Raw genomic sequence first — 13273 nt, 5'->3', positions numbered from 1 at the left:
CACATACCAGTTAAGGTCTTTTATTGGTGTCAACCGGGTTTGAAAGAATTTTGCCATTTTCTCCCCCTAAGCCTTTGAGGCTTAGTTTGTCGGTTCCGATATTTCCACACTAGGTGCAGAAACCGGTTCCTCCTCTGACAATATTGGTTTCTTCCTCCATGTTTTCTTCATGTCTCCTTGAACTTTTTCAACATCTATTTCTCCTTCCTGAGTGACCGGTATATCATCAGATATACTTTTTTTGCTTCTGTAGAATCTTGCAATGTGACCTGGTTTGTTGCAGTGATAGCAATCAAGTCCATGTGATCTCCAAGGTCCATTGTACATGATTCCATTCTTCCTTCTGCATGTTGTAGCAGTGTGACCATGACCATGGCAGATCGTACAACTTTCTCTCCATCCAGTTGCCGCTTGGTGACCACCGCTTCTTGACTGATGATTGAAGACATTAAACTAGTTGTGATTCTGGTTCTTAAAAGATTCAGGACCAGTTCCTTGGGTCCTCTGAGGATATCTTCCAGTGTTATCCACTACAGACCTGCATTCAAATGCTCTATGCCCAAACTTGTTGCATGCATAATAATGACCATTGAACTTATTGAATCTAGGTACATTGTTGATAAACTAAGGAAAATTATTGTAGGCTTTTCTCCTACATACATTGGTAGTGTGTCCTTCTTTAAGATAGTTAAAGAAAATAGGTTTGAATTTTTGCTTACCTTTTCCTTTGAGTGTCGGTTGTTTCTTTGATGCTTCAGCATTTGTTCTTGAGGATTCTCCTTCCTCATGTCCAAAAAAACCAAGACCATTGGTATTCTTTGCCGATCTAGATGACTCAAGCTTTTGCTCTAGCTTGACTATACTTTTGCCAAACTTAGCAAGTATTTCCTTTGACTCAAAGAGTTCTTTGGAAATAGTAGTGTTTGTCTCCATTAGACTTGCATTTTCAGTGATGGCTATGTTCAGTTCTCCTTGCATGTCTTCCTTTTCCATTTTGATCTCATGAAGGCGAGCAGTCAGTGCACTAATCTCATGTTTCAACTTGGAGATCTCATGATCTCTATCTTTTACCAGATCTTTAGCTTTTCTCCGATTCTCAAGCTCTTGACTAAACCAAATAGTCAGTCCTTCCAACTCCTTTCTTAGACTGGAGTTTGAATCATTCAGCTTATTCACTTTAGCAATCATGGCTTCCATGTTAGCTTCATCTTCAGAACTACTTTCAGATAGTTCCATCAGCCTCTCTGCATGTTCTCTTCTTTTTTCTTGAGATGCCTTGTATTTGACCATAAGATCATCATAGGCTTGCTCAGACTTAGTGAGTCGTTGAATAAGTTCCCTCAAGGTGTATTCCCCCATATCTCTTTCCAAGTGGTTAAACTTATAGAAAGGTTGGCTCTGATACCAATTGATGAATACTAAGAGGGGGGGTGAATTAGTATGCCAAAAATCTTTGCACTAAAACACTTACATAGTCTAAAGGTAAACCGATAAAGCAGTCTGACAGTCAAACTGGTTACCACACATGCAAACCAAAATGTGAATAAAACATTCACCCACAAAAGTAATACAATCATGACACAAGATATTTGACGTGGAAACCCAATTGGGAAAAACCATGGTGAGATGGAACTCACAAGTCACTATCTACAAAATAGAAACCAGACCGGTTAAGGTTAGACCGGTTAAGGTCTTATAATGTTCTTCACCAGAATAGATCCTATTAGGAATCTCAATCTCTATTAGGAGATAAGTCCAATTAAAGACTACCTTGTTAGAGGATTTTAGATTCGCATGTGTGAACCACCTTGTTAGAGGATTTTACAAATGCTTTGAGGCCTACATGATTAGGGGCTACAGACTTGTCAAAGATGTGAGTAATCAACAAGTGTTTGATCTATCTAATAGCACAAACTGCTTGGTTAGATCTAGCATTGCTCACAGCTAATGCATTCCAGCATTACTTCAGTCTTCTCTATCTCTCTCTCAGTTACAACTCAATCTTCTCAAATAAGATCTCTCTCACAACAACTCAACATCCACCTTAAACCCTAGCTCAATATTAACCCTTTTCGCAACTACCTAAAACCCTAGACATGATGTCCTTTTAAAGGAATCTGATTTCATGTCAGTCCAATAGGATTTCTTTACAATTTCCTAGGTTCAATGAACCTAGACATACTTAGTAACACAACACAAGAATCACCATCAATGTGTCGGCACCGTCAAACAATCGGTGGATTGGTAACTCATCACAAAATGTCGGTTGGTAACTCATCACAGAGTATTACCGGTTCATACAAAATATCGGTTGCTGGTTTGACAAAAATGAAGACTGGTAAGAATGTGTTGTGCCACTTTTCTCCCTCGTACCGCTTGTGATCTACGAATCGCTTGGGGTTGACATGTCACTTCAGACTGGGAAACACATTCTGCAAAATCACCACTAGTCTAGAGACTAGTATACAACATACCGGTTGGAACAAATGTCGGTTGAGCATAAGCTCATACATATAAAGGGGATCTCAATACAAGTGTGTGTCCATCAATGACAATCACAGCATAAACCACAAAAATGCCAACAAAGTGTGAGAGTGCTCAACAACCATTTATGAATTTAAAACCAAACAAAAGCTTCATCAAATTCAATGACACCATTAACAACAAATGCTACAACAGGTGTGGCTCTTATTTCTAAATTTTTCAAAAGAGAGAAAGAATTTAGTCCTTTCAATGAATTTTTGTATAGCATCATGTATCAATTGTTACGCAAAAATGTTATCAAACTTCCTCCCATAAAACCAATTGATCTTGCTAAAATAACTTCACCTAACTTTGATAATAATTCTTTTTGTCAATTTCATCGTCAATAGTCATGATACTAAAAAATGTAAGATTCAAGACTTGATTGATAATAATACTATATCTGTGGCAGGTGTGAATGATAAGGGAAACAAATCAGTAGCTCCTCCTAATCAAAATCTTAAGATTTTCACTAATCCTTTACCCTTGCATACCTTTAATGTGATTGAGATTGAACACACCTCTTTCTCTCCCACTAATTTCACTTGCACAGCTCCAAATGTGGTTAATATGGTAGAGAAACAAGATACACCTAAGGACCCATGTATCACATTTGACTCTAGTGAGACCATTAGGGAACCTGATGGCCCTTTATACATAGTTGCAAAGGTCCAAGGAAAACCTTGTCATGGTGTGCTTATTGATCCCTCTTGCATGGTTAATGTCATCACTGAATAATATCTTTATACTTTACATTTGCATCAATCAATTTATGATGATACAAATATGGCCATTAAGTTATTTGATGGATTTTCTTGTCCTATCATTGGTTCTATCACACTTCCTATTGAGACTCATACTAAATCTATAGATGTCAACTTTGTTATCATTCCTTCATCTGAACAATTATGTGTGAAGTTAGGCTACCCTTGGCTATCCTTCATGAAGGTTATTGCTTCTCCAATCCATAAGTGTTTGAAATTTCCCCACAATGGAGAAATCATAACTATTAACCATAGCTTATTTCGACCAACCGAAAGAAGCTCAGGTGTTCCTATTGATTACTTTTGGCCTCAACAATTTAAATCTCTTCCACCAAGAAGTGATGCTCTCTTTCAATCTTATCAAAAATGGAAGAAAGATATAATTCTATCCTTAAGCCAATCTAGAACTCCAAAACTTGATATTCTCATCATTCTTCAAGATGAAGTTCTTCCCCTAACAGATAGAACTAATCTTCCTCCTAAGAAAGATTTCTAACCTGTTACTATGGATAAGACTATGCCTTCTCCTAAGAAGAACAATAATATTTCTCCTAAGGATAGACCTATACCTCCTCCTCATGATGGACCTGGTCTCCTTCCTACACCAAACATTCCTCCTTTATATGGCATAATTCCACCTCCTTCCTCTTATAGAGAGAAGAGACCTGCCTCTCCTCTTATTCAACCTAAACCTCCAACTAACCAAGATGAAAATATTCCTCCTTCTTCTCAGCCTTCTGCTAAGACTCGACAGAATCGTTGTGTGAGAGAAAGTCATGCTCAAGCTCATGAAGTCATTTCTCAAACTACTCAATCTCCCAAAACACCAACAGTAGACATGATTCCATTTTCTCCTAAGCAAGATGTTGAACCTAAATCTCCAAATCATAATTTTCAAAAAACATGTGATGGTTTTACTTCTATTCAAGTTAGAGCTCCTCATTTTATAAATCTTGATGAAGAAATTGGTGAAAATGTTATCCATGATGGAAGTACAACTCCTAATGCTTCTGATAGTGAATATGAATATGTTGATGTTGACAAACATTTATCTGCAAAATTTTTGAAAGCCTTAATCCTAGCTCCTCAAAACGAACAAAGTGACTTAGCACATGAGCATAGTCCTTGTTTCGATCTTATGATAGCTCCATCTGTTGTGCTCAATGTCGCTCCTCTGGCATGTTTCCCGCCTTCCCAAAATAGTGATAAGCTAGATCGGGAGGTGGATGTCGCGCTAGACTAGTTGCATCAGTATCGTAGATCCTCTACCTCTCTCCTTTCTTTCTCTTATGTGACCATTCTTATATGTGTATCCATGTTCTTCTATTTGTCCCTAGTGATGTCTACTTGAGGATGATGCAAAGCATTGAGGTCTCTTTTGGTCTCTTTCATGTTGACTCAAAAGACACATGTGTACCCTTTGTTCCAAGGTGGTTTCCTTTCTTTGGGGAATGAGGACTATTCTATATATATATATATATATGACTTATCATATAGCATACTGACCCCAAGGAAAGCGAAGCCACCTCGTTCTTTGTGTTTTGTGTTCATTATCCTTGGGTTTATTCCTCGATTGGGTGCTAAACCCTTGTGATAATATGCTCCCTCTCTTTCTCTCTCTTTGGTGTATCCTATATTAAAGCAATCGCTCCCGATAAGGCGTGAGTGATCGCTTCAATGTGGGGGCATACACTCCACTCATATTTTCCTTCTTGATACTTAAAGTTACTTAGTGAACTTGGCTTTGCTTTGTAATTTTTGGTATTTTTCTTTTCATGACTCATAGTGAGGGAAACTTTACTACTTGTAGTCATGGTTCTCCCTCCTTATCTTCCCTTTTACTTTGTCAATCGAAGTCATAAGATCCTTAGTCCACTAGGGCCTTGGTGTATCTTGCCTCCTTGACATGGTGAAAGTCTTTCAATCTTGTTTTGTTGTACTTTACTGGTAGTATTGGTGTACGCTTATACTCCCACTGAAATGGGGGCTAAATGTAACATCATAAAATTGCAACCCTTTCAATTTTCAACTGCATTTGCATCTTTGCATTAGTGGATGAATCCCTAAGTCTGATTGGAGACCCAAAAGATGCTCATACCATCAAAAACTTGTATTTTCTACCACCCCGCGTTGCCTATTGTCATTGCATGTCCTAAATTAGGGCAGGATAGGGGCATGGCACCCTTGTCCCAGCCCTATTTTGGGCATCCTTTGATCAAATTTTTCATTGGGCTTGTTAATTGTGAGCAGGAAAAAGTTTTCCTATGTCGGCCTAATACGGAAAATCAACTAAATACCCCTAATTGGCAAGTATATAAGGAGCATTTTCCTCTCCTATTTGCATAAGTGAAAGTAAAGTGAACAAGCGAAGAGCCTCCATTATCATCATCAAACATTCAAGCATTTAAGCATCCCTTCAAGCATTGGGCATTTCAAGTCTCCTTTCAAGGCTAGGTGTGGCATTCAAGTCAAGGATTCAACCATTGAAGAGGAGATCTCTATCAACATTCAAGACATCCAATTCCACATATCCTTTCAAGCAATTTCATCAACATTTTGATTGCATCCTCTCCTTGAGGTGGATTTTACTTCAGACATTTCCTTTCATTTACTTGCAATATTTTTCAATCACTTGGTTAATTCCAAAATGAGGTTTGACCTGAAGGCAAACCCCCAATCCCAACAACATTTTCCTCTCTTTTCTATGTGTAGGTTGCAGGTGCGTGGCTGTAATTGCAGGTTTAGGCTTCATTTTCAGAGATGGAAAAACCATTTTCAACACATGGATTTTTCGGAGGACTAGGTGCAACTTCAACCCAGTCCTGGCAACTTTTGCTTAGACTTGCAAACAAACTTCATCTCAACATTTTACTGTTGATTCTAGGTGCACAGCTTCATCCCGCATTTCTATCTCAAGATATAATTGCTTCTTTATCATTTCTACACTTAGTCTCAATTTGCTTGATTCAACTTGTCTATTTTAAAATAGGGTTAATTTACTTTCCTAATACATTCCAAATCCCCTACAATTCACTTAGCATTCAATCTCTTTCCACTGGGATTGGATCTAGTGAATTCAACCCCCTCGTTTAAATGTAATATGCATGAGAAGTTTAAGGGAATCCTTTGTGAAACTTTCATCCCTCCATTGAGGGGAGTAAAGCTTTCCACTTGATCTCCCCTAATCACTTTTCACCATATTACAGTATCAACACACTACGTGACCATCTTCAGAATGTAACAAAATAGTTGAAGGAGAAAAATGAATAAATTGCAAAGCAAAGAATGTTAAAAAGAAAGTGGGGGAGGAGAGAGAGAGAGTTGCAAGGTTCTAAGGAAGGAAGAAGAACATCAAAGGCCCAAGTAGGAAAAGTAAAAATAAAAGAAAAAAATTTAAATATATATACATAATAAAACCAAAAGGAAGAAAAATAAAAGAATAAAATAAATTAAAAATTCAATAATATATTTAAAATTAATACAAAAGGAGAAAAAGAACATAAATAAATCTTCCCCTCTCCCCCAAATTTGCCTTTGCTTGGATGGTTCTCCCCATCTTTAAGCTAGGTTTTGGGTTGTTGCAGGTTTGATATGTTCTTTTCACCTATCTGACCTTGGTTCCTCTGGGCTTCATACCCCTTTTTTCTTGTTTCCTTTACTTCCTTTGGGCTGTGTTTTTAAGTGTCAACACCCTTGTCTGTTGTTTTTGCAATGTTGATAGTCTTTGGCTATGTTAAGGGTCAGTGCCCTAGTTCACGTTGCTCTTTTAATCAAAAACATGAATAAATAAATAGAGTTTATACTAAAAATGAGAAAATATCAAGGAAAAGGAAAAAAATGTTAAATTAATAGAAGAAAAATATTGAATAAGGAGAAAATAAATAAAAGTAAAGAAACGAAGGGGAGAAAATATAAAAGAGACAGCATCAAATCAAATAAAGAATAGATAAATAAAAAGGAGGGGATGAATTGAAAAACCAAAAAATACCCAACAAATAAATTAGAAGAGTAAAAAAGAACCACTAAAAATGAGAAAGAAAAATTACACATACACATATAACTAATTATACTAAAAAGATCAACCTAAAATAAAGTAAAGCAATAAAAAAGAATAAACTTAAAAGAAAATGTGTAAACATAAATACAAAGGAAAAAATGAAATGAAATAAAAAATACTAGAATATAAAAAATTCAAAGGAAAATATATATTAAAACAAGGAAAAGGTAATCTAAAGAGACAAAGGAACATGGAGCTTGTGGTTGCAGTTTATGGGTTGGTTATGTTGTTGGCATGAGTTTACTAATGTTGTGGATCCTTTGAGGTACGGGTGACTAGATGGATGACCATTTATTGTTGGTCTTGTTTGGTCATATGGATTTATCAGTTGGATGGAAGCATTAAGCTTTTTTGGTTGTTCTAGCCAATGGTCGATCTTGTTTTTTGGAGGAAGTCTTTGGCTTCAAATTTGTGCTCTAGTTATGGGTTTTGAAGTTGTGTGATGCTTGTGTATAGATCATGAGCATAATGGAGTTGTGGGAGTATCTTGTAGCCTTTGATATCATTGGGATTTGATTCTTGTGTTCTTTGGATTGATGCATTTACAACTTGTCTTGGTCCTTATCTTCCATAGGTGGCATGTTAGAGGATAACAAGGTTTGTTGTCTAAGATGGTGGACATCTTGGATGCTATTGTTGGTGTTCTGATGGAGCATGAGAGCTTGTTTAGGATCTATATGCTTTCATGGATGGTGGTGATGATGTGATTTCATTGGGTGGCTCTTGGTAGTGTAAATCTTGTGGTTTACAATGATTCTTGATAGGTCTTCAACAAGTGGGAGAATGTTGGGATTAAGTTATCTCAACCTTAGAGTCCTTGCATTTATTATATAGATAATATTTGATGGAAATATTGTATTATATCTATATTGCTAACTTTAATAGTGTTAGCAGTGGGCCAACGTCCCTCATGGAGATTCGTGACATGGTTTAATAGCCTCATGTGGATTCTATAAGTCTAGTGGTTGTATCGGGAATTGAAAGGGTGATCTTTTGGTGCAACGACAACCCTAGCTTGTAACAAGTGGTATCAAAGCTTGGTCACAAGTTCGAATCACGTAGGTTGCGGTGAGTGACGCTGGGAGGGGGATTATTGGCAGTGGGGCAGCTTCCCTCGCGGGGATTCGCGACATGGTTTAACAGCCTCCTGTGGATTCTATAAGTCTAGTGGTTGTATTGGGCATTGTCAAGTTGATCTTTTGGTTCAACAACAATCCTAGCTTGTAACAAATAGTTGTCATATCACTTTGTGGGACTCGCAAGGGAAGAGATTCCTACATGCATAGTGAGGAGAGCTCAATAGAGTGCTACTTGTCGCTTAGGTTCTCATTTGGAGAGAGAATTTTTGAAAAAGTTCTCAAAGGTGCACTTTGGTGACATGTGTCATGGCATTTGTGTGTTGGCTATGGCATGGTCCTATTTTGTAGGAAGTTGGTGCCCACTTGGAAGAGTAAAGTTTGGAAGTTGTTATCTATGTACCTAGAGTTATGCAAAATGAAGTTTCTATTTCCATGTTGATTTTACATGGAATGTAGATGCCCTTGGAGAACCAACTAGATTTTGGTAGGTGTTTGTTTCATGTGCATGCTTGATAATAATTGGCAGTTGTTGATTTTAGCATATGTTGCCAATTGGCAAGTTACCTTTTGCATGTGTGACGAATTTGCCATCTTCCATGTTGCTTTTTGGTGATTGGGCATGGGTTTTGGAAGCTTGTGATTTATTGCATTATAAGCTCTATATATACAAATGCTTGCTGGAAGAGTTAGAGAGAGGTGAAAGTTTCATAGGAGTTATGTTGCTATATTTTGTTTAGGAATGGAATAAGATGTGAATCTCCATGTAAATTCTTAGAGCCTAAATTTATTGTGACCATTGTTGTTGAATAATACATTGGCTCTGTGTTTTGGAGTGTGGGGTTTTTTACCTGAAATGATTTGTCCTACGGAAATCTATGTGTTTTGTTCTTTTATCTCATCTTTCATGATTAATGATTATGTGCTTTGAATTTGTATGCATGTTGTTGAAACTGATATTTGCAAATATATCTTAATTGCAATTTCTTTCCTTTAAGGATTAATGGTGGGAAATAAACTATGATTGTGCTTTATGGCATAGTAGTATTTATTTGTATCAACATGTTGAATATGTTAGTTAAAGAAACATTAGGATATTGGATGCTTATATTAATCTCAAATGGCTTTTGGGGATGCCCCATTTCCCTTCATCAGTAAGGGAAGCCATAGCATTTATAAAATGTATGTGCCAATAGTTGCTCCTAGGGTTGATAATCTGTAAAGATTGGCCATAGTTGGCTAGTTGTAAGGATTTGAATGTAATTTTTTCAATTATATAAGGTAATCCAAAGGATGAGGGATCCATGCCCCTCACTTCACATTCCAAAATAATTTATTTAACTATCTTAAGTATCAATAAAAAAACATACATGATTTATAATTCATTTTTCATTTTTTTATTAAAACAAAAATCTCTTTGAATATTTGATAGTATTGTTATTGCCAAAAAAAAAGATACTTCAAATCCTTCTCACTTAAAATGTGTGTAGTTATTTAATTGAGCTCAATTTAGGTATATAAGAAACAACACAAATATTGCTATTAAATTTAATTACCAAAAAATAGATTATATAAGAAATGGTTAGACTTACATATAAATCATTATAGGATATGTCGAAAACATTTTTATTACATTGAGCATAAAAAAATATGAGCCAGGAAAATTCATACTACCAATGAAACTAGTTGACCTAGGCAAGGTTAAGGGACATGACTTCTAAAGTTCTTACACATTGACTTACTTTCTAATCCTCTAAATGTGTCAATCTACAAATGATATACAAGGCAAGAGAGAAAATAATTATGAAAGCTATAAACATCAACTCACTCCTCGATGAAATGAACTGAGAAACGTAAGGACAATATTTCAAAATAGATTGCTTCTCTTCTCCACCTTTATCTGTGTTCTTGTGTGAGAAATTGGAACTCTTATCTTCTTTCTTGGCCTTTACACTTGATACTTTTGTTTCTTGTATGTGATCTTCATGAGGAGGGTTGCTCTTGCCTGTCACATTTTCAACCAATTTATGCTCATTTTGATCCCCAACCTTCATATTAGCTTCTTTTGGACCAAAATCCAATAATTCAAATGGCTTAGAGAGGCTATTAGAACCAACTAACTTCTCTTTGTTCAATAATGATGGGTGTTTGTCCAAATCTTCTAGCTTATTTGGAGCTTCTAATTGTGTCTCCTTTTGTACTGCATCTTGAGTTGTGATAGATTTTATAACTTTTGGAGTTTCAGGCCTCTCATCATCTATTTGAGTTGCACCAGACTTTGTAACTTCTGAAATTTCAACTTTCTCATCTCTTGGACTTTTATTTGGTTTATTGCTTGATGCTTTGTCACCTTGAGCTACACTAGACTTTGCAACTTCTGGAGTTTCAATCTTCTCTTCTCTTGGAATTTGATCTATTTCATTGCATGATGATTTATCGTACTGAGTTTTGCTGGACTTTGTAACTCCTTGAATTTCAACATCCTCATCTCTAGGACTTTGATCCAATTTATTGCTTAATGATTTTTCATCTTGGGTTGCGCTAGATAATGCAACTCTTTTAGTTTCCACCTTCTCATCTCTTATACGTTGATCATGTTTATTGCTTGATGCTTTGTCATCTTGAGTTGCAATAAAATTTATAGCTTCTAGATTTTTAACCTTCTTATCTCTTAGATTTTGATCTACTTTATTGCTTGATGCTTCACCATCTTGAGTTGCACCAGACTTTGCAACTGCTGGAGTTTCAACCTTCTCATCTTTTAGAAATTGATTTGATTTATTGCTTGATGCCTTGTCATCCTTTATCTCTTTGGATTCTTCTATAAAATCTGCATCACTTTTACTAACTTGTGGGATACTCTTGCTCTCCTGGTCTAAGATATTATTAGACCTGACTTCTTGGGGTGGTCTCAACTTCTTAATTGTAATGTAAAACATTTCATGATCAAATCTAGCAGTAACATCTGCAGTATTAGCGTTCTCAGGAATAGTAAAAACCTTTTTGAATCTAAAACTTGTCCTTTGCCTACGGTGCCACACCCCTCCTGCAAATACATTTTCCTCAATACGACGTTCTCCACTGATTATGAGATTTTCCCATGCATCAAGTTGTACTTTTACATCTTCCTTTTTAAAACCTGCACACAAACCAATAATTAGAGTTAAATGTGATTTCTTGGGTAATAAATAATGTGTTTAGTATTGACTCAATCTATGTGATCAATATTTTAGGTAAGATTAAAACTAATAAAGTGAATCATTGTAATATGCATTGTGTTTAATGATGGTCACATGGATGAAGTAGAGAGATTGGAATAGTTAGATATAATTGGGTATATTGTTGTTGGATAGGTCATTTTATGTTGAACAAGCTTACATAATAACTTGAACAATTATAATGACTTTAATAAGAATTGATCCTCAAAGCATACAAACACTAAAAAAAAATTATAAATTGAAGGAAAATGCTAACACATCAACCAATAAACTTCGCATATGGACAATCTTGATGCAAATTTCATTATAAGTATTATTACAATATGAACAATTGTATAGTCTAGCTTGCATAATCATGTTTTCAAACACATTTTCCATTGCTATCCATCGCTTGATTACTAAATTTTCACACAATCAAATCCGCTTAACTTAATCCCAAAACCAAATGACCATATATATATTGACCATACTAAACACCATTTACCAATGATCATGAAACAAACCAGAATTTATGATAATAAATGAATCAAGATAATGAAATAAACCTGGAAGATCAGCCACAAGGACATGGGCTTCAGGTGTGTCAACCCATTCTATATTGGGCTCAAACTCAGGTTCCACAAAAAGCTGACTTGATGTTCTTCTGATTAAGCTTCCAGAACCACCAGCTCGTCTAACACTCCCTGAAGTAACCCCTAATGATAGATTCACATCCATTTCTAAATGCTGTGGAATCAAAAGCTCAGATTTCAGAATTATAGGATGTAAAGGAATTGATTGTATTGTTGGCTCTGAATGGTTTATCTCTTTCTATAAATATATATATAGGAAAACGAGATTGTGATAAGAATTCATTTACTTGCAGAGGAAGAGGAGTTTGATACTGTAGGAAAGATTAAGAGGTTGTTGAAACGTGAAGAAAAGATTGGAATAATGAAAAAAGAAGAGGAAAGGGACAAGGCGTAGGGAGGAAATATGCTAAGACATTATGGCGACCCCCTCCTCTGAACTGGTGAGTCAGAAGGTAGGGAGGGTGCTTTTAATATTGGCATCTTTGCTTTTTCCTTGAGAGATAAGATTGGATTCTTTAATTTTTTGAGAATTAGTATGAGAATTATTATCATACTTTTATTCAATCTTATTCATTCTTTGAACTAAAATTGATTTAATATGTAATCATAATTAATATATTTTATACTTTAATTTAAAAAAAAGTTATAGGAATCTTTATTGAGAAATCTTTGTTTAAAAAACTAAACTTTTTTACAAAAACATACAAGAAGCTTTGCAGTTTGTTTTAATTTAGGTTACATCAATTTGATTTTTTGTTGATAAATATCATATGTTAATAATAATAAAAGATACATATAAAGGTTCGGGCCCTATTTTGATCTATCTAATCAGAACAACAAATGATATGTATACAATAACAATAGTACGTTAAATTAAAAACGGGAATAGTATATGAATAGTATTACATTATGTATATGAAATTTTACATTATATAAATACTACTTAATTATGATCATAGATGTTATCGTATTTATTATTTATAAATGATGCTATCAAATTTTTATATGACTTGATGTGTATAATGAGTGCATAGAAAACATGTATTAGTCAATGTGAGCTAAT

The 13273-nt window shown here is 35.4% G+C and overlaps 1 protein-coding gene across 1 annotated transcript; it reads right to left on the bottom strand.

Annotated features, from left to right (window-relative positions):
* Positions 1–10032: 10032 nt before the first annotated feature.
* LOC131050669 (inactive protein RESTRICTED TEV MOVEMENT 2) lies at positions 10033–12420 on the bottom strand. Its single transcript, XM_057984879.2, has 2 exons — positions 12184–12420; positions 10033–11559 (listed from the first exon to the last, which is right to left on the bottom strand). The coding sequence occupies exons 1-2, from the start codon at positions 12353–12355 to the stop codon at positions 10166–10168; spliced, it is 1566 nt and encodes a 521-aa protein (XP_057840862.2). The 5' UTR covers positions 12356–12420; the 3' UTR covers positions 10033–10165.
* Between the last annotated feature and the right edge of the window lie 853 nt (positions 12421–13273).

Source organism: Cryptomeria japonica, chromosome 11 (genome assembly GCF_030272615.1).
Source record: "Cryptomeria japonica chromosome 11, Sugi_1.0, whole genome shotgun sequence".
In the NCBI taxonomy this organism is placed as follows: domain Eukaryota; kingdom Viridiplantae; phylum Streptophyta; class Pinopsida; order Cupressales; family Cupressaceae; genus Cryptomeria; species Cryptomeria japonica.
The sequence above is the reverse complement of the archived record's forward strand: the minus strand, read 5'-3'. Positions and strand labels throughout refer to the sequence as shown.

Bases quoted from the DNA above. Each gene is read 5' to 3' on its own strand.
- LOC131050669 (XM_057984879.2), bottom strand. From the start codon at position 12,355: ATGGATGTGAATCTATCATTAGGGGTTACTTCAGGGAGTGTTAGACGA. The intron at 11,560-12,183 runs GTTTATTTCATT...GTTTGTGTGCAG, and splicing joins CCTTGTGGCTGATCTTCCAG to GTTTTAAAAAGGAAGATGTA.